The following is a 21,961-nucleotide window of genomic DNA, read 5'->3' as shown; positions in this document are numbered from 1 at the left end:
GATTTTTAAATGTAAGCTGTTGATACATAATAAGGTCTTTGCTTTCAAATGCATCTTTTATAGTTAGTCAGCATCATAGTTATTCTCAGATCGTGTTTCTATATACTGGATGTATTACACGTTTGTATTTTGGGATGTGATATTTTAGTAAGAAAATTCTTTGCCTTGAAGAAATGCCAGAATAGTTATGCAAATATAAAACCACCTCAGTTGCCATGCACCGAGTTTTAAAATAAAAAGTGAAATCATACTCACTCACTTTTTCTAATCAGAAACTTATTGGGAAGCACATTATAAAGAAAAAATCAGCAAGAAACTCTGTTTTTTCTTGTCTTTTGTAGGCAGTAATACTGAGGTCACAAGCATCTGGTCTGCAGGTTTCGAGTTAGCTTTCCAGCAAAAGAGAAGTTATGCACTGTAAAGGAGCTTTCAACTTAAGAGCATTTCAACATATTCATAAGAAAATTATTTTGGTCAGCTTCTGTACCAAGTTACAATGGATATTTAAAGCAAATATGATAACAGAAGGTATTCTAGAGCAACAGAAATCCATGCAATAACTCATTTTGCATATATTCATGATTTTTGGAATGCAACTATTGCTGGGAGGAGACATTTGTGTTTATGCTAATGGTACCATAACACGCAGTTTATTAAGGGAAAAAAAACCCAACAGATGACTCTTTAAGTGAATTTAATATCCATGGAAAGCTTTTGCAAGTGCAGATTGCAGTTGAGTTTTGAAATAAATTCAGTTACTTCATGAAAGAGTTAATATCCTGTTGTGGTGCTGAGATTGATAGTCAGAGGAAATAGGAGGTACCTGGAAAGAACTTCTGATCCCGAACATTGCCGAAGTTGCCTTGCTGTTGGCTTGCCTCCCCTCTGCTTTGTTATTTTTAACCAGGCTCCCTAATCTTTCCTTTTGCCTCTAACCACCTCCCAATTTCCTGTTCGCTTCTTCCCTCTGTTTTTTGTCCAAAATACTCGGTTGTTTTTCACTTTTCTTTGCTGTTTGAGTGGATTGCAGGAAAGTGAGTTCAGATGAATGCCATAGCTGTTTTTACAGTATCTATTATCTTCTGCGTTTCATGCCTTTTTGCTGCTCTTGGTGTAAGTTACTTATTCAAGGAGATTGTGATGTACAAATATTGCTTGAATAGGAGCATGCATTTTGAGCTTTTAAATGTTGTACTTTGGGTTGCTGTGTATGCAGTAATTAAAGATGCTCTATTTTTAGCTCTGTGAAACTTCTGTGTTCTGACTTTTTGAACTAGCGTTTTCTCCAAGGTAGTTAATGTGCACTGAAGACTATTCCTTGAATACTGTTGGGAGAGATGTTACCTGTTTAGATTCATTTTTCGGATATATGATTTCAAAATAATGTGAAGTTAATAGTTTGTTTTCTTTTGCCTCAGAATATTTCAGTGCTTTTTCAAAACAGTGTTCAAAAATGTTAATTGACTGAAGTGAAGACGTATTTCATTGTAATTTGTTGATCCCAGCAGCAATGTATCTTAAACATGAATTTTCTTTTCAGTAAGTAATAGAAAGCATTTGCTTTTCTTTTGCAGATTGCATTCTCACAACACAGCAACTTTATGGACCTGGTACAGTTCTTTGTGACATTTTTCAGGTACTTTTCATTTAAGACACCTAAATGTTTCTTCTTTAGGAAAGATCTTTGGGGTTTGTTTTTCAGTATAGTGTTTGGGGTTTTGTTGTTTGGTTTTTTTTAATTGAACATCCTGTTTAACATCACAGCCTAAAAAATGGAAATCTCTGCTATGTTGAAAGTATTTAATTAGGACATATGTCAAGAAAATTGTTTGCCTGTCTTTGCAAATCTGTCTTGTCCTGTGCATGGAGGGAAAGGGAGGCTGGGGGTGGGGGAGGCTTTTTGAAATGGAGAAGTTACTTTTAAAATGGCATAGAAGACATCATCTGAGTTACTACATCACACAAATAATGTATGACTTACAGAAGTTGCAGATATTCACACGTAGTCAGACATGAATCATAAATTAAGGAAGTGATTTTGCAAAGAGTTAAGCATGGACTAATTTCAAACTCTTCAGGTGACACCTTTTGGTTTTAAACTGAACTCTGAAAATCTGTCAAGTTAAATGCAAACATACGTTTCAACACAACTGAAGCCAAATAGCCTTCTGTCCTTCGTGGACTGCTTGGCAGAGTTCATTTCTTAGTGTGAAGTGAATTAATGATTCCCTAGGAGCTGGAAACAACAGAAGCAATTTCAATACTTGTTTCTTCTTCCATCCTCCAAAAAAGTCTAACCTTAACAAAGAGGTTAAATGTTTCCCAAAGCATAGCAGGCCATCTCTTTTAAGGTTTCAAAATCTAATGTGTTACCCACTATTTTAGGAACTGTTAATATTCCACAAATATAAACCAATACTTGATCAATAAGGAGAACTCCCCCAGGAGGGATATACATGGAGTAAACAGTACTCCAAATCTTACAACCTGTTTTAAAGTAGGCAATATTATGCCCACTTTAAAATGAGCAGTGGGAATAATATCTTGCTTTAGATTTCATGCTAAATTTAATTAAAGCAAGGAGCTCCAGATGGATCCTTCAGACAAGTGGTTTATATCTTTTTTTTTTTTTTTTTTGTACATAGCTTTTACAGAGCGGAGCGTGCTTTAATGCAATCCCAGGTAAAAAGCAGGCTTGAAGCACCACCTTGCTTCCATTGGTACGGAGTAAGTGTTTACTCCTGGATCAGACTTCAGCATTTGTTCTGCTGAATCCATCACAGTCAAGGTCTTCCATAAAAATCTTTGTGGCAGGCTAATTACTTATAAGGAGAATGGAGAGGGAAGCAGTTGGTTCCTTAGTTTTAATGGCATGAGATCAATCCTCGCTTTAAAAACTGTCCATTAGTTCTTTACAGACCCAGACCCACCTGCGGATGAGAGTTCAAAACTCTTCAATATAAGTGATTCCTCCAGTTCCATTACTGGGAGAGAACCACAGGTTGAAGCAGAAGATATGTGCATTATGTATCTCAGTGAGCACGTGTAGCCGAAAATACATGTCCAGAAGTTAGGCAGATGGAAGATAGTCAACAGTGATTTTCCTTCCCTCCCTCCCTGCTATCGCATGGATCTCCTTGAGAAGTAATGTTGCAATATTATTTAACGTCCTAATGTGCCAGAGGAATAAGAACGTGTGTATTTGGGAGAAGACAGTTTATTGGTGTTTTCGAACTAAGCATTTATCATGCATTAAAAATTCTTCGATTCTTTAACTGTAACTTCTGCTAAGTTCCTCTCCCAGTATATTTTACAGTCACTATAACTCGCTAAATAACCAGTGTATTAGAACAGCATGATTCATCTCTTCTCTTTGTAGGGGAAGTTATTGAAACACTTGCATTTTTAATGCTCGAGGGTGCATTTCATAATTACAGTTGAATCCAAGTTAGACCATAAATAAGTAATATCTGATAGCCCCCTGTGATGTTAATGAGATACAGTTGGCTGAAAATTTGCACGCTAAGTAGAAGCAATGAAAATGCTTTCTGCAAAGCCTAAAGACAGTTGGTAAAACCACTTTTGAGATACAGGCCACCTCCGACTCGAAAACTGAGATACTTATCAATTCTTTGAGCGTAATGGACACAAAAAGAGACCTTGTTCTGGCAAATGGATGTTTAGAATGGCTTTCTGCTACCACGTTCAAGGGTCTTGCTTCATTTTGCCATTCTGCAGGCAATTTTGGAAGTTTTTCTGTGCCGGTGACGTCGTGGCATGTTTCCATCTTCTAGAAGGCACTTCTCCATTTCATTGTAACCCCATCCTCAACGTGGGCTTCTGCCCTGCTGCTGGAAGAAACAGCTCAGCCTTGAGCTGCCCGGAGAAACTACAGGGAAATGGGCTTTAGATTTTCAGTTTCACTGCTGACGTTGGTGATGATATAGGTCAAGTCAGTCCCTCCGACGGGCACTGGATTGCAAGCTGGGTTGCCAGACTCCAGCACTGCTGAATTTATGGGGTATCGCAGGCTGGACTGACTATTTGAGGCACACAACGTTCCAGAGAAGCCAGGAACCTGGCCGTGCATTTTAACAACATCAGGCAGCACAGAGCGGTACGAGACGTGACTGTTGGATTTGATTTCCATTTCATTTAAGAGCTGGGCTACTGTGGGTCAGAGGGGGGTGCGCCTCACGTTTCGAGGTGCTGTTAGACTTTTGGAGCTCCTTCTGGAGTCGGTGTTCAGCATGAAGTCAGGTGCGTGGCTGTATGTTACCTTTATTTTATTTTGCAACGCGTTAACGTTTTATTTTAGGCTAAGAAAATGTCAGTGGGTAAAGGTTGGGTAGAACAGTGAAGTTACGGGGTCATTAATATTGAATTATAATTGGAACCATGGGAGAAATGATATTCTAACCGTTGTTAACCTTTGCAAAGCTAAATGAATTGCAAGCAAACTGCGGGGTTTTTTTCTGTTTCCTCCTCTGCTTTTCATAACATGGCTCTTTAATTTACAGACCTTGCTGTTGTCTTTCAGCAGGTAGTTTGAGCTATTTTGACAGTATCTAGTAAACATCTTTATTAGCATCTGTGCTTCCTTGTCTTCCAAAAAATCTATGCATGCCACCACACCTATCTGTAATATGTATTTCTCACCAGTGTACTTTTGCATACAGATGATGTGAAAATATTTATTATTTTGAATATTTGGCCTTCTAAACTCATATTGCTCGCCAATGATCCTTTTTCTTTTTTTTTTTTTTTAAAAAGTGCACCTGTATTTCTTCTGTGCTTCTCTGCTTTATTGGCCAGTTCTGTAGAGAGTTATAAGAGGCCTATTAAGGATGGTTCGAATGAAATAAGGATGTGTAAGAAACAGCAGAACAGGAGTTGAAAGCATGGCTTGTATTCAAACTGGTGACCCAGTTGGCTGTAAAGCAGTCGAGGATCATGCTGGTAGCCCTGCAACTAGTCAGGAGGAGACCTCTTGCTTCAAAACTAGGAGGGTGGCAGCAAGGTCACAGCACATCGCCGCTGCCGTTCCTTTTCCTAGTGCCCTAAGAAACTCAGAATGAGGAGATGGAGGTATTGACCAACAGGCTTGCCTAAAAGATCAGAAGCGTGAAGTGGACAAAACTGAAGCCAAATGGTCCTGCCAAGGATGCTGTTGAGCCTTACAGGGTATAAAAGACCTATAAACCCTATAAACCAGGTTTGCTGTCTTTAGGAAAGAGACCAGGAGATGTGGTGAGGACCTGACAACCAGGATCCCTTGTCCTCTCTGTGGGGTGCAAGTGATGTTGGCCAAACCAGCTGGCCAATACATTTGGCATTTGTGGGTGTGAGAGTGTGAACGGGTATAATCCGTTTTTCTCTGAGGCTTTGATAACTATAATCACCTTCAGCCTGGAGAAGGTTCCAGGGAAACCTTATTGCGGCCTTTGAATACTTAAAGGGAGCTTACAAGAAAGGTGGAGACGGACTTTTTAGTAGGGCCTGTAGCAATAGGACAAGGGTAATGGTTTTAAACTAAACCAGGGTAGATTTGGACTAGATATAAGGAAGAAATGTTTTATGATGAGGGTGGTGAGGCACTGGCACAGGTTGCCCAGAGAGGTGGTCGATGCCCCATCCCTGGGAACATTCAAGATCAGGTTGGACGGGGCTCGGAGCAACCTGATCGAGTTGAAGATGTCCCTGCTTATGGAAGGGGACTTGGACTAGGTGACCTTTAAAGGTCCCTTCCAAACCAAACCATGCCATGATTCTACAGTTCTGCTCTATGAGCTTTGTTACACTGATTTACCACAGACCTCTGATGTCTTCTACTGCACTTCTGTGACCTCATGTGCACAGTTCACCCCATTTCTTGACTGCTGTATGTCTCATCTTTCATATCTGCCCTTGAAACATCCTTTTAGGGGTGTTCAATGCTGACTCTCTCTAGTCCCATCGTAGCCTTACGGTGATTGTTAGAGAAACGGGTTTATTTCACAAATGGAACAGAAGTTGCCAGTTTTGTGTTTTCATGATGGCATATGAAACCTCATGTGCCTCTACTAAGGTCTGAATATCAGAGAGTGTAATTTTAGTTTGGTGCAAATAATTGGACTTGTTCCTCAGGAAGACTTTCGAGGGAGTGGTATTTGTCTCCGTACAAGAGTCAGGCAGATGGTTTAATGTGCTGTATATTATTTTTCCTGGCTGTCAGCATTTGCCCAGTGTTTTCAGTAAGTGGGAATGGCCTGTTGCAATAATTCAGATCTGGAGCTGTGCTGCAGATATTTTATTTACTCTTTTTGCTTATTAAATAATTTCTTACTGCAGTATAAATGGCAGTACTAAATATGTGCCTAAAATACAGTCTGAATTGCCTCCCTGGCGCCCCCCCCCCCCTTATTTTTTTGAGGAAAAGGAAGAACTTGGGAATATCTTCACACTAGTTCTAACAAGATGAAGTTTTAACAGTTTCAGCATCCATGACTTCCTTCTTTCCATGTTGTCCTCATCACTCCTTACTTCTCCCTCCACAATGGTCACATGTGGACCAGAGCAGTGAGGCCATTTGGTCTCTCCTCCATTAATTAGTCCCATCGTTATCTCTGCTCATTTGTGCTTTTGGCCTCTAAAGTCTCCTGTGACAAGGTAGTGGTTTGGGGTGTGATACAAGCACTTTGGGTTTTTAAACCTTTATTGAGTGGGATTTAGTTTATAGCTTCGATACCTTAATTTAGGTTTCCGTGTGTGTTGTCAGGGTTCTTCTCCTAGTCCGTGGAGGTGACGGACACCAAAGAGCGGTTGAGTTACCAGACGTAGGTGCCCACTTTAGGGTGAGCCATATAGCTCTCCGCGGATCACCGACTGTAACTCATTTGGGTATTTCTCATGAGTTGACTTGGCAAGAGGACCGGGTTAGTGCAGAGACTACAGCAGAGGAGAACTGGCAATGGAAGGAGTCTACTGGGCCAACGCCGTGCTTGGTCCCTGGGCCCGCTGACAGCTACGGCCTGCTCGGATGTCCCTGCCTTCGGAATAGCTTGTTCTCCTGCCTGAAAAGAGTATGAGGGAAAAACCTTCAAATTACAGATCAAAATAACGCTGATTTCCATTCCCGTTTCATCATGTGCCCCATGATTTTTGCTGTGTTTACTTAAAGCTCCATCTTCTAGACCTGCAAGACAACTCCTTCCCTTTATTTGATGTTACGCCTTTTGTGATAGCACAGAAGGACTTGCAAATCTGAACCCTAAAAAGCAAAACAAAAACAAATAAAAAAATCCCAAACACACACACACATTAATACCTGCTTTCCCAAAAGACCTCAAACCTCTAGTTAGACTGATCTTGTGTTTATGGGGTGTCAGATTGGTCGTGCTAGCCAGTAGGTAGATTTTTAAAACAGACACAAAAGAAAAATAGTACCAGCTGCCGCAAACACGATGGGTTGTGGCTTGTTAAACCTCGGTGCCATCTTCAGCGGAAAGATAAGGTCATTAATCTGTAGATCAGATCTGTTGGTTTGCTGTTGGCTGCAGATAGCTCTTTGGCAAAGGCCAACTGTGCAAACCCAGCGCGCTGCTTCAGCGTTATGTACTTGTTCCAATTATTTTGAGGTTTAATGCATCGAGTACTTAAAAATGTGTCCTATAACTCTCCAGCATATTAAAATGTACTTTTAAATAGCACTTAAATAGCTTCCAATTCATCAAAATAATTTGGGATGTGTTTCTAGTAATCATTGCAGTGCTTTCTGAAATTATTAAGTGACCTATATATGTTAAAGCATATTAGTATTGAAGCTGCTGTATATTTTGGCATTTAAAACTGCCATTTTTTACTAGCAATTCTGATGTTGATAAACATTGTAGGAGAGTTTAATAATTGGGCCCTAATACGCCAGATGGATTTTCTTCTCTCCTTGTGAGAATGCATCATATCAAAGTGCTGATGAAGTTTTCCAGCCATTTAAAAATGAAAGTACTTGCTTGAAGAGCTTTAAGGATACCTCGAGCAGAGAGGATATCCTTTCTGCTATGAAAAGGAGCTTAGAGTACAGAATAAAACCAGACGAGGTGTTTTAAGTTCAGATTTTTGTGTCGGGGTGGGAATACCCTGTGGTATAAAGAGCGCCGAAGGCTTATGAGCTAACTATTAATGCACGTGTTAAGGCCAGCTGAGGGGAGATTACTTACAACCATGTTGCTCATTTATTGTACTTATATAAGCTAGTAAATAATTAAGAATTACTTAATTAAGCTATTTATCAAATAGAATATTGTCCATAAAATGTAAATGTAACTTCTCCCTGTATTCCAAGATTTATGCTGTATCAGTATAAACTTTTATAACTCGTATAGGCCAACGAAAGCTGCGTTTGGTAGAACCTGACCCCAGCGAGGAGTCATGTTCAAATTTCCCTGGGGTGAAAAACTCTCTGGGGGTGTTAGAAGTCTCCAGGTGGCTCTTTTTCCTTCCCATCTGGTTTCACGTCTGAGTTTTCTGGTTTCCTCTTTTTCTCTTGGAAAAAATTGAACTGCTCTCAAACTGGACATATCATTGGCCTTAGGAAAATGGAAATCCAGCAGCTGATAGTTGAGGTACAGCTACTGATGTGCTGCTTCGCCTGTACGTGACATTCGCAAGACTGCGCTGGGATGTTACAAGCCCAAGAACATTTCTGTCCCCTCTACCTTCTTTTCAGAGAGCTAGATGAGGAAAAACGGTACAAAAGCGTTGTTTGAGATGGGGGGAGGTGTAGAGGAGTGACTTGAATGAACAGTGTGGATTTGGGGGATGAAGGAGGCTCTTGGTGGGCTATTATTTTTGGAGGAGAAAGAAACAGAAGGAGAAGGTAAAGCAAGTCCTGCAGCGAAGGTTTATTTTTAAAGCCATTTGGAAATGGGTGGATATTCAGAGCTGGCAGAAAGATCGCTGAGGCTGTTCGGGAGAAAGTGGGGCAGAGCGTGGCATTTGACCAGGACTCTGCGAACTGTAGACATTTACTCCAAATCGTTTTCCAACACGGCTCTCGTTCCACGCAGCTGTTTCTTTCCACTGCTTCCATATTTACACAGTTGCTTTCCAAGAGAAGGTATGGGGGAAAAAAAAAAAGCTGCTTTAAAGCTACTGATGTGACGATAGGTCTTTTTAACTTATTTCAGGATGGTTTAGGCTGAGTAAACCCAGCAGATAGATCTTGACTTCGCTCTACCCCCAGGGCTCTTCCAGCAGGTGATGGACTGCAGCCCAGCAAGCAAGTGCTGCCTTTTATTCCTCCCCGAGTGCTGCCAAGGGGAGGTAGTGCAAGGGGGAAAATATATTTCCTTAGTGATTTTATAGCTTTTGTGGGTATTTGCTGCCTCCTTGTGACGGTACAGAGACGTATGGTGCTGTTCCTCTGAAATACAGGGTACTGTGGTGAGTGTTTTAGAAGGAGTTTTTATTAGTCCTTAATTGTTAATTCCTCTCTGTGCTTTCTTCAGAAAGTCTTGGCCGTGGTGCCAGAAGTGAGGCAGGCAAGAGAAACCTCTGAAATACTCTGGCACATACCATCTTGTGCAATGTTGCGTTTTGGAAAGGGGATTTAATGTAAGGATCAAGGTGAACCACTCTAGCTTTCTTCTCCAAGGGAGTAAATGAATATGTAGGAAGATGTCCTGTTCAAATCAACCAAAAATAAGAGGTCCATCCCTGGCGTTTACAACTCGCTGAAGTCATGTTTTTCCTAAAAAGGAGCCATCCTCATAGGAGTTCAGCATGTTTTGACATGTATCTTCAGTTCGGTGTGTATGGTTCTGGTGCTGTCTGTTAAAGGCACATGTGAATTAAGGGTCACCTACAGAAAGGTGGAGATCTCATTCACTTTGCTGGTTGTGCATGGCACAAAACAGCTTCATCTGTACGCCTGACCTCTCGAGAAACACCTCCTGAAGGTAGATTTCTCTAAAATGGGTCTTTATAACACAGAGGTGCTGGAGATTGAAGAAGCATCTGACCTGTTTCCTCTGCCCTTTGGATGTCCGTCTCCTTTCCCCAAATAAAGGGGTATCGAGGAGGTAGACTCGGACAAGCTGTGGCAGTAGGCATTGCCCCTAAGCTGCATTGAAACTGCTTTATCCTGAGATGAGACTTCTCGCTGGAGTCGCGACGTGGACGCGATCGCCTGGCAGGCGTTGCGCTTTGGCAGCCTGTCCTAGGGACTCCTGCAGATGTTTTGAATATTGTTGTTTGCATGGTTGAATTATATGTGGAGCCAGGAACAGTTTTCCCCGCTGCCTTGAAGATTTTGTTTTATTTCCACCCTCCGTTTGTACATTGATGTTAAAATGTTACTGAAAACAAAGCAGACCAAAGGTTTAGCTCATGGTCTTAACTGTGCTAGTTTTGCGTGAATACATTTTGGATTTTTTTTCTCTTCAGGGAGCGCTGTCCTCCTTGGGCCTCAGAGATAAAGCAAACGTTGCACCTTAGAAAGACTTTAGGTTTCTTTGAGGAAAAGGGAGCTTAAAGAAGAAAAAAAAGCTTACCAAAGCCATTGAGTAAGTGTGGTGGCATTCATGCCGTGGGGAGCTAACAGGAGTCCCAAGATAAATGTGGGCACTCGAAAATTTTGCTAGTCCATCATTCACTTGCGCCTGTTCAGGTGTGGCAAAAGTGAAAATCCATCTAGTCCAAACGTGACCTTGTCCAGGAGAGAAATACTGTTCCCAGGTGGTACGAACCGTCTGCTATTGCACTTAATACAGTGGCAGGGAGCTTCGGGAAAGACAGGGAAAGCTGAAGGTATGAAATCCTTAATCATCAATAATGCATGTTAGCTTCTTTACCAAAATAGCAATTGAAGATTTAATGTATACGCTTTACTAGTTAATGGGGGCACATTGTTTTTTACTGCAAAAGTCAGTAATAAACCAGTACCTCTGAAAAAGGAAAATGAAATAGCCGTTAAAAGGGCTTGTCTAAACTGTTTGTGTTTGCAGAAAAATGGCCAGGCTTTTACAGTGAAATGATGTCAGATTTTAACATTTAGAGAAAATGTGGGGGAAGTGATTTGGAATACATACCTCTTAAAATGAAGGAGGCCAAACAAATCTCTCCATGATCCTGCTTAAATTTATAAAAAAATAGGCACCGTAGGAGTCTTTAAAAGCTGTGCAGACGGTTTAATGCTGAAGTCACACAAGTGCCAATTTTTTAATATCGTATACTATATGATAGTAAAACATATTTCTGTACATATCTAAGCTTGAAAAATATAATCGCATTGCCTAATGGCTGCTCCTTGAGTGTTTGGTGCTTGATCACATGCAGTTTTTGTAATATATAGGCTATGGGTAGTGATATGTAATCAGGAACAGGCTCTCCTCCTTCTGCATCTCGGGGAATGGTTCCTGCTGTCTGTCCTTTTCTTAATGATAAATATTTCCACATCTTTGCATTACTCTCTGCTAAAGAATTTGCTGCTGTAAAGTAGGATTCCCGGTTGCTGAAGTAGTGCTTGAAGGACAAAATCTGCGGCCCCTCACAGCTCGTATAAAGCAAACGGCGCGGCATTTACGGAGAGAGGGAACGGCAGGGAACCGGTGGGGTGAGATGAGATGAGATCAGCATAAGCTGGGTTTTTTCGGTCGGCAGTGCAACAGTGGGTTCATGTCCAAGTGGAAGAGGTCGTTATCGGCGTCGTGGACATTTGTGTGAGTAGGATGGGAGAGCACGGTGGAAACCACAGCATTGTTTGGAAATAAGAAATTTGGGCATCTGCAGAAAGGATTGGTTTTTGGAAGCAGGGCTGGATTTGTTTTCGAAGGCAGGGAGTATTGAGCGGTCACAGTCTTTCTCCCACCGTAGTCTTTCCTGCGTGGCTGTGGGTCTCCACTGGGAGCCCCAGAACGGCGAGAACCGAGCCGTGCCCAGAGGCAGGGAGAGGGGCACACCGGTTTCCCCTTCAACAGAAATCCCTGTTCAAGCTTACAGAGCACAGCGGTCGGCGTAAATAGTGCACTTCAGGAAATAAGTCATCTATTCTGGTTAATCTTCCTTTAACTGCTCACTTCAAATATACGCTAGAGCACGGGGAAGGAGGTTTGGAGACATTTTCTCTTCCCCATCAGTGCAGTGCTTGATAAGAGAGGCTTTCACTGGGGTTCAGATGTACAAACGGAAAAATTTTAATCTTAGAAAGCTTGCTTGCCTTGAAGTTGCTCATTAAGTATTCAGTGTGATAAGATCATAACTGTCAATAAAGTTGGCTTTTTTTATTATTATTATTATTATTATTATTATTATTGTAACTACTTTTTGTTAAATCTGCTTCTTTGCATTTTCCCTAGCAGCTGATAAATCTGTTCATCCTTTTCTCCTCTTTAGATTTAAGGAAAGCAATATAGATTTGAGGAAATCAAGAAATGCCTATAGTTCTGCAACAGCCAGTTAAAAAGGATCCAACTACTATACGCTTAATCAATTTTCTCTGCTTTTTTCAAGGCTTTTCTTTTTTGGGTTATCCTCTCACTTTAAGTATCGCCAAAGATAGTCAATACTAGCTTTTCCAAATTGATCCCAATTAAATCTTTTGGCCTTACTGTTCCGATTTCCTGGTGAAATTCGGTGGATGTCATGTAAGGAGGTCAAATAGGTAACTCTGGAACAAGTTTTCTGTGAAAACAGATGTACATCATTCCTCACCAGGTGTCATGAGCACTGAACTGTGGAAAACACTTTGCACTGCTGTATTATCTTCTGTCAGAGTACCTCTAAGTATTATATGACTATTTAGTCTAGTTTTTTTGATTTGCTAGAGTTTTTCAGCTGCCGTTATGTTATGAACAAGGACAATAAACTATTTTTATTTTTTTTCCTTTACAGTTGTTTCCTGTCTTTGCTCCTGGTGGCAGCTGTGGTTTGGAAGATTAAACAAAGTTGCTGGGCATCGCGACGAAGAGAGGTTGAAATGACAAAATTGAATGCTATCTCTTAAATGACTTTTTTTATAGTTGTTCTCTCTTGTATTTATTCACATATGCATAGCATTAACCTTCAGTTAAGGATAAGCTCCACTAATCTATAAATGCTTCTGTTTGGGGATTTATAATAGTGTACTTTCGATTACAGTTTCAGTGACAAATGATGCTATTGTAGTATCCTGATGCTGCAGTTTCTGTGAAGCACAAAAAAATAGGGGTGAACGTCCTGCGTTCCCAGAACTCAGTTTCTAGAAGCGTAAATACAAAATGCAAATTAGGAGATTCTTTATATCTGTTTCAAAAGAGGAAGTTTCTGCGCTGAACCTCTGAACCACATTAGCTCCCGCTTTAATCTGTTAAAAACCAGGCTAATACCCATTTTCAAATTAAAAGCTTATCTAAATGTTTTGGGGTGGTTGGTTTTGGGTTTGTTGTTTGTTGGGGGTTTTTTTTCCCCTCTGGAACATAGTAGTATAAGAGAAGGGTGGGAGAAGCCACCCACGATTTGGAAAGCTGTAGTGTGATACTTAAAAAGGCAACTTCTAGTGCCAGAGCTTTCTCCTCTTCACGTAGCCATGGACCATACCAGCATCCCAACCTTTTCTTGTTTGCAGCATGTAAAAAAGATGTGTGCTTTATACTCCCCAAACTGTAGTTCCTCCTTGTTTATTATACCTGATGCATTTGGTGTGGGTTTTTTTTCACCACCCTTTTTTCCTGCTTCTCAATTGAAGCTAATTTGATGTTACACCCAAAGCACGCAGGGTGACCGAGGTAGGATGGCCAATGTGCTGCCCCTCAATAAAGTATGTGCCCTTATTTCTCATTTTTAAGCACAAATGCAGAAATGTATAGTAGAGCCGTGTAGAGAAGCAAGTCCTGCGTGCTGCAAGGCAGACGACCACGTGTTCCTGCGGTTTTCTTGCGGTGGAAAGCACTAAAACCGTGGAAAGCAGAGCCCTGTATAATGTACAAATAGAGCAGAGGTTAAGCTGGCCTGCACCTGGGATTATTTTTAGGAGCTTTGTCTTGTGCAGTTTGTTTACTTGTATGCAAAATGAGAGAAGCCAGACTTTATTCAAGTGAGTTTCTGTATGTAAGTGTCTGTATGTCATCACCCGAGACCAGATATCTTTTCCGAAGGAGTGAGGTGTGTTTCTCCCCTCTTGTGGATTTTAGGGTGAAATCTGCCCATTCCCATAGATTTTCCTCTCAGCTGTCCTGCTGGGATGAAGCTCTCGGCAGTTGCAGGCACCCAGCCGTGTAACTGTTCTATTCAAGGGTATTTTATTCATATGTAGTAGTTGATCAAGAGTATTCTGGGGATTAATTTTTACAGTGCTGAAATTCTGTGCAAGTGCCCGCTTCTTACACATCTTTGGAATATCTGTATCTGGTTGTACTCCAGTGCAGTCGTGGGAATAGTATAAATTTATTTAATCTGAAGGATCTCCTTTCTAATAATAAAGCAGGATGATGTCTGATAACTCTTTTCCTCTTCTTCCTCTTTCTGCTTCAGATGTTTTTACTTTTACTAGTGAACTCAATCAAATGCATAATATACTCAGTGGTTTTCAAACAGATAACCCTTAATCTTTGAAATAATTTAAGTCTTTGAGGTTTTTCCATATTCTCTAAAGGTAGATAAATTTTGACTAGGGCGGCTGGTTTTTTTCCTTCTCATTTTCTTGGCAAGAAAGTAAGCTGGAGTCAGCGTAACGTTCCCTGTTGGCTCCTGGGGTTAAATGTTATCTAGGAAAGTATGAGGAATATAGACTGAGCAGTAAATACCGTGCTTTGGAGCTCAGTTAAAATATTTTAGCAGTGGCCTAAATGAAAAATGTCTCTATAAATTAAGTTACTTTCAGTCTGACGCAAGTTTTAAGGAAAAAAGCTGGAGTACTAGCAACATACTGCCGTGTTTTAGTCTAAACTCAGTTTACACGTGTGGCTGTTTGATGGGTAGTTCATCAGCATGTTCTTTTCCTGGCAGATTCCTTTCTTTTGCTGTTACTTGTTTTGCTCCTTCTTTGCATCTAGTGACTCTATCTTGTAGTTCATAGATCTCTGCTATTCCTTTCCTCTTTTGTTAGAAATACTTGTAAAACTTGAGGAAACTCTTTTAAATATTTGCCATGCCATTATTAGATACACTGATAAAGACAGTCTCCAGAAACAAAAGGCTGCCCAAAAGTTCTTTGACTTTTTGATATTATCTAAGATGATTTTATAGCTTGCAGGATTTTTTTTTTTATTCGGACTCTCAATAAATCCTATCAAGGCTCCCTTTAAACATTAGTAGTTAAAATAATGATTGATACAATACTGCAAGTTTTAAGTGTACTCAAGTTTACCCATCTGTTGTTCTGAAGATGGCTTTGAAGCGTGTGACTTTTAGATTTGCCATTCTTCCTTTGGAAGCGGCTGTTCTCTTTGGTTTTCTCCATTACCCTTACAGGAGTCTTGGATGACAGAGTTTGCAGGCTGGACTGGGAAAAACAAATTTTTTTTATCGCTCGCCCCCCCTTCTATAAATGCTGACGCAGTTGATGGAGACCACCTCCTCCCACCGTATTACAACTTAGAGGCAGGACAGAAGGAAAGGTGATTAAGCAGCAGTGGCAGGACACCCGATTAAGGCAGCATATTGTAAGCTTTAAGTTAATGTATGCTGCAGCCTTGGAGGAAGATACTCCTCTGGTTTGGGCTATATTTTTAGAAGGAGTCAAGTTACAGTCACCTGTCTCCCGTGGGTTGTGCTGTAGTAATTCTGCGCTTGTTCTCTAATCTCAGCCCAAAAGTAAGTAAAATATAATGCAATCTGCAGGTAATTCCCAGCTATCAATCACTTCTGCTTCCAATATAAGCATTGCAAGTGCCTAACTTCTTATCGCAGTGCAGAGTGAAAAGTAGATAGCTGAAGCTTAATCTGAGATATGTATAGGACAGAAAAGGGAGCGCGTTGAAAGGTCTAGTAGTCAAAATTATGCAGACAGTATTGCTTGGAAAATGTGCTGGGAGAAGTTGTACAGCTGTGCTTGGTGTATCACGTTAATGGAACAGAGCAGCAGCATTTGGTTGAAACTAAATTTGCATTACTCCTTACTAAGAAAGCAGTGTACTACAAATCCAGAATCTACATCAGGATCTTGTAAAATATGTAAGATTCTCCTGATTTTTTTTTTTTCATTTCTACAGCTACTCCTCTCTGACCAGCTGCTTGCACATGTCAGTGCTGATGTTCCTCAGCCTTCTGGCTAAAGGGCCTTTTGGGTGTGCAAACACAGCGTAGCAACTGTATAATTGTAGGAAAATGAGTCTGGAGCACTGAGCAAAAGTTCAGGACTTGAGTATAAAACTTGACCTGAAGTAAAAGTGGGAACAATTTGTGCCATATCAGGCATGGAGGAGATGGGGTTGTAAATTGTGTGTTTATTCCCTCTCCAGTGAGCACCAAGTTTAAGTATCTTCAGACATCTTAAAGAGGGAAAATGGAAATAAAAAGGCAGCTTTTATAGGAGGCTTAGGATGAGGTGAATGACATTAGGAAATAGGCATAGGAAACCTTTCTGTCTTGTCTCTAGAAAATGACACGTTAAATGTATCGAGGTGGTAATAGAGAATAATACACAAAATACGAGAGTGGCATTAGGAATTTAATATGCTCATCTGCTGTCGTGAATTTTCTGTCCAATTTTTTTTTATTTTAGCATCCAAATCCTATTCTCTTCATCTTCAGTCTGCTTCATCTTCTACACTTTGAGCGAGAAATAGCTCCTCTTAACATTTCCAGCAAATGGAGCGTGGATAGTGATTTGGCCGACCCAGTGTAACTGTCTGCATGAGGGTCAGCTGGATCACTCTCCATGCCCCACCGGGATGTGTTCGGAGCATCAACACCGAGCACGTACAGAGATAACTAAATTTGGGTGTCTAGAGCTCAACTGCAGCCTTAACACACATAAAATTGTCTACGCTTTGCCTCCTTTCTTGCCAAGACTATCCAGGACTGAACGTTTTTACTCTTGTGCACTGCCCAACTTATTCAGGATGGGGTTTTTTGTATTGATTTACTGCAGGGATTATCATTCTCCTCCCTGACCTCATTGCTGAAACCTTTTTTTCTCCCAAGTGTATTCAAAAGGTAGCGGCGCTTCTTTTTTCGCTGGCATCCTCCGCTGTAACATCCGTGAACACTGAATACCATTTAGGCAGGTGGATTTCTGAGTTCATTTTTACAGCAAAGACTTTCCAAGGGATGCGAGCAGTGTATTATTTATTGCCCTGTCTCCGTTTTCTTCCCCTTCCTGCTCTCCCTTGTTAGTATTTCATTCATCTCATATCTTCTCTCTCAGACCGTGATTTAGGGCATCCTTTGTCAAAGAACAGGATTCAAGATTGGAATATTTTCAAACTGTAACTGTAAATCAGGGTCTTCATCGCTGTCTAGAGTCTCCAGTGGTGGTTCGGAAGGATCTGGTATCAGCCTTATGTGGGAACATTAAAAGGTCAGGCTACAAATGTCCCTAGATTTGAGCAGTCCCAGATGCTCTGGAGGGCTTGTAAGAAATGAGATGTGCTGGTGCCGAAATTTGCTGCTGTATTCTCCGAGCTCCCAGCAGTCGTTTGACATGTAGACTTTCTTGTTTGATAGCACCAACAGCCCTATTCGGTGTCTGTCAGCTGAGAAAAAATTATGAACTTGTTGGTGTAGTTTGTAGAGGAAACACGAATTGGAGGAGTGAGAAATCGTGGCAAGCAGATAACTTCTAGGGAGGTCTAGATTCAATGGTTAGCATACTCAGTTGTCTCATTACAATGTGAAACATAAGCCTGTGTATGTATTTTTTAAACAGGTAAGGTGGGTTTACTTTCCAGAATACCTATTCCCTGGACAATAGACTGAAATGATGGTGGCTGTAGTGATTTAATAACCATACGTAAATTCCCAGTTTCTGCATTTATAAGGAGAGTAATAAAATAAGAGCATAGTGTTAGTGTTATGTGTAGCCGGTTATTGGAGTACTGTGTCCACTCATCTCAGCAATGTCTTGGGTGTTACAGATGGTACAGAACAACACTGCAAGATTAATTTGTTATCTGGAAGATAAGCGAGAGACTAAAGCGTCACAAATTACTCATTTTATCCAAGGAAGAACATATTGAGATTTGATGATGTGAGTCAGTGTCTGTGAAAAGGAATCATAGAAGATTCATGATGGGATGAGGGTCTTCTAAACGATCAGCCAAAGGCATAACACCCAGTGTCTGCAGCTGGGGGTAAAAAAAAGTCAAAAGCTGTTTTGTTTTTCTCCTCTTTTTAATGGCAAGAGTAGCAATGCCAACTTTTTTTTTTTTTTTTGGAAGCTTGGCTCTCAGAATTTGAGTGCTTTTGGAATGATCTTTTATAGGTCAATCACACGGTGCAATTTGGTAGCTCATACTATGCAAGAGGTCAGATCAAATAATCGTAACTTTCCGCTATCCCTAAATTTAAAATCTATGAATGGGAACCAACTCATAGTGCCTGCAGGCTTTTTCCAAAATACAGACACTGCGTGCTCTCTACAGTGATCTGTGTGGTTTTGGTCACCAACCGGAGGAAATTGTAGCAGAAATAAGAGATGCCCTGAAAAGGAAAAATATCCCAAAATATTAACGTTGACAAGAGATTCCAGCTTAGGGGGAAATCGATGGTCCGTTTTTGTTTGAACATGCTGCTGTCACTTCTGTGCCTAATTGAGCTCATCTCTGGTTGAACTTGTAGATGGATAGTTACAGCTGACCATTCGTAGCTTTAATATGTCCATGCAGGACACCATCATACCAGGTTGGCCATCGCATCCGCAGTGTAGGCATCCAGCTGAGCTCTTCCAGGTTGGCCATCGCATCCGCAGTGTTGGCATCCAGCTGAGCTCTTCTCACCTAGGCTTTAGTGGTGTTGCTGCTAGAGAATTAAGTGGGGTTTAGTATATCCAAAAAAACCCAACCGTTGGCCAGCGTTTGCGATGATGAAGCTAGACTATCAAGTCTAGCTCTAGGAGAGGTCAGCCTCGTTTGAAAAACCCCACAAGTGCATGTATATTGAAGCTGTTGTCATTTCAGACTCCTAGGTCTCTCTCTGATGATAGGAATCAGTGGCACAGGTATCTAATTTAGCTATTTGGAAAAATCAGGGAGAAAAGCAGTGTTGTGTAATTATGCTAGAAGAGCTCTAGTCAATCAAAGGTGCACTCTGCTATTGTGTAATTATCTGGTATTGGTATGTATTTTGGTCTGCATGGACTATGTGCTTCTGGTCTTTTAAAAAATGATACCTTATTCTTATTAAAGGTCAGGTTTTCTGTGCCCCCCTACTGGGCATGATTATGATGAATAACTTACTTATCTTAATCAGCCCTGAATTAAATATCTTCTGTCATTTCAGCATGAGGCAGCTTCCCAGCAGCTTTGCTTTCTGGTTTGTTATAGTTTTGAAGTGTGGAAATGCCTGTTGAGAAACATTTGAACATTAATTCTCTTTTCCTCTCTCTTTCAACATAGCCTGCAAAGTCAGTTACAAAACTAATTAGCTAACATTAATATGTGCACTGCTCTAGGGGCTTAAAAACTTAATTTTCAGTGATGATGGAAGCGTCAGAGAAAATTGTTTGTTTGTCGACTTACATGGTAGTTAATGTAATTGTAGCTAAATGCTTTAAATCACTTATTTCTGAGACAATGTGGCTCATCTTCGTGCAATATTTATATCTTGTACGTTTATTTCTTGGCTGATGCCCCCTTTATTTTGTAGGTAACTCCATTGTCTTGTCCCCTTTCCCCCAAGGTCACCGAGTAACTATAACGTAAAGCAAAGGTTCCCACACCGGGATGTATATGTTACTTCAGAGTAACGCACGGTGATGCCTGAGCACCCATCGGCGCTGGCCGCGCGGACGCGCAGCTCCGTCTAGCTGCCATTGCCACCACCGCGGGGAAGGACCCCTTCTCCAAAGGCCCTTGGGAACCCCGGGAGGGTGATGTCCCCTTCCCACGCCGGCTGTCAGCAGCCCGAGAGCTGCAGTTTTGGCAGATGTCGTTACAGGAGAGCTCTGGGACAAGTTCTCCGGACAAGTTTTTCTAAGTTAGTCGTGCCTGTAAATAGGTAGTTGATAGTTTACGTGCATACGCGAATATGTTTTTGGGCACAAATGGGATGAGCCACCTTCTGAATTCGAATGAAGCTCTTGCAGCAATTTAGGATGTGCAGGCATAAGCTCAAAATGCCACTCTACCAGTGCAACCACTCTACCCAGTATGTTCTGGAAGGACAGGAGGTCCTCTGACCTCAACAAAATCGCTGTGACTTTGGTTAGCAAGCGGCCAAGTCTGAGCTAATGAGTCTTGCTGAGAGAATTTTGTTACCCTTTGCTCAGCGCATGCAGCGGGACCTTTAGGTATTTGGTTGGGTTGTGTGTTCTAGATGTTGTGCAGAGCCTTGGAGGGAACATGTAAGAGGACTGACAGGTTGAATAATTTTGCAGAATTAATGCTATTTAAAAGACAGGTCAGGAAGGAGCAGACAACTTTGTTCTGTTTGTTTAGCTTCGGTTCAGGGGGATGAACAGCAACCGGAGTTGCTGAATCCACATCGGAGACGAACATCTTTATGCTCTGCATGGTAGAGCTCCACGTTTCGGCTTGATACAGGAAAACCCCAAATATTCTGTTCTGCCCCAAAATCTTTGGTTTTTTCTAAAAGTCTTAAACAACAAGGGTATAAATTGGTTTGTTTCCTTATCTTCTTTATTTTTCTTCTTTTTCCGTGACACTGGAGCTGTTACTCTCATAGGACTCTCAGTTGTTTGTGAGGTCTCTGGCTTTTGGCCCATTGGGCCAGTTTATCTTTGCAATACAGACAGGGTGGTGGTTCAAAACACACAGCTGATCTCAGAGTCTCCTGGTTTTTAAAGTTGGCTATGGACAGCATGGAGAACGCAGCTGGTGATTTTGCTTGTTCATAACAGAATGAAGCTTGATTTTTATTTTTTTTTTTTCCGTGGTGGTACAGAAATACAGCAGCAGAGACCCAGTTCAGCAGGAGGTTGATCATAGTCTTCGCTTTGGAGCACCATCTCAAATTCATTGCAGCCTCGAAGGTTGTAATACGAATCCTCAAAGGATGACCTTTAATCGTACTTGTCTCATCAAATAAAGGAATGTGGAGCTTGCTCTGTTGAAATATCTTCGGGAAAAGTTCCTCTAAAGCTGAAATGTTATCTCCTGAGGATGCCCAGAGTAGCTATACTTCTAAAAACAACAACCTATGGGTCCAGAAAGATCTGCATTTCAGAAATACCTTGAGGGATTAGATCTACAGATTTCCTGGAAAAATAACCCGTTGAGAAGACTATTGCTCTTTTCTGGTTACCCTTGTCAAAGTTTACCTCCTTGGACCATAGACTGGTGTAACGGTACCAGACGTTCCTGCACATTCCCTGCCTGAATAGGTCCGGTCTGCTGGAAATAACTTTGCTCCCTTTCTTGTGGGGTCCTGCTTGCTTTGCTTTTACTCTACCTTAAAATGAAAGCTCATCCGTGCCCGTTGTTCCCTTAGCACACCCATGGTTTTTTGACTTTCTACTTTTTTCCTTCTCATCTCTGTTGAAAACTGAGGTGAAATACTCATGTAAAAACTTGAGTTCATTGCAAATTCTAGGTAGCTGTTTTGCTTAGCTTTTTTTTTAAAGCCCTTTTTTATAAGGAGCAAATAAAATACAAAACGCGTGGCTTTCTTCTGGAAAAATCAGCATCCTTTCATGGCTGAAAATATCAGAGCCCCATCCCGAAAGGTACCGTAGCCCTGTGCTCATAAAGAGACTCTGCAGGGGGCAATTGCCGAGATGGATGGTAGCAGGATGGTTATACAGAGACTGGTGACTGCTTTATTATCGTGAATAAAATGTTCAGCCTTTTCTTGTCAGAAAACACAGCATAGGTTATATTAGTCAATTAAC

At 41.1% G+C, this 21,961-nt stretch overlaps 1 protein-coding gene across 1 annotated transcript in view; it reads left to right on the top strand.

The window, feature by feature from the left end:
* ATRN (attractin) overlaps positions 1-21,961 on the top strand; it is a 152,283-nt gene that overhangs the window by 108,809 nt on the left and 21,513 nt on the right. The window contains exons 25-26 of the mRNA XM_075043940.1: positions 1,575-1,636; positions 12,868-12,946. Of these exons, the coding sequence (XP_074900041.1) occupies positions 1,575-1,636; positions 12,868-12,946 (141 nt within the window). The remainder of the gene's footprint in view (positions 1-1,574; positions 1,637-12,867; positions 12,947-21,961) is intronic.

The sequence above is a fragment of the Buteo buteo genome, chromosome 1 (assembly GCF_964188355.1).
Source record: "Buteo buteo chromosome 1, bButBut1.hap1.1, whole genome shotgun sequence".
In the NCBI taxonomy this organism is placed as follows: Eukaryota; Metazoa; Chordata; class Aves; order Accipitriformes; family Accipitridae; genus Buteo; species Buteo buteo.
This window is presented reverse-complemented; position numbering and strand designations above follow the sequence as displayed.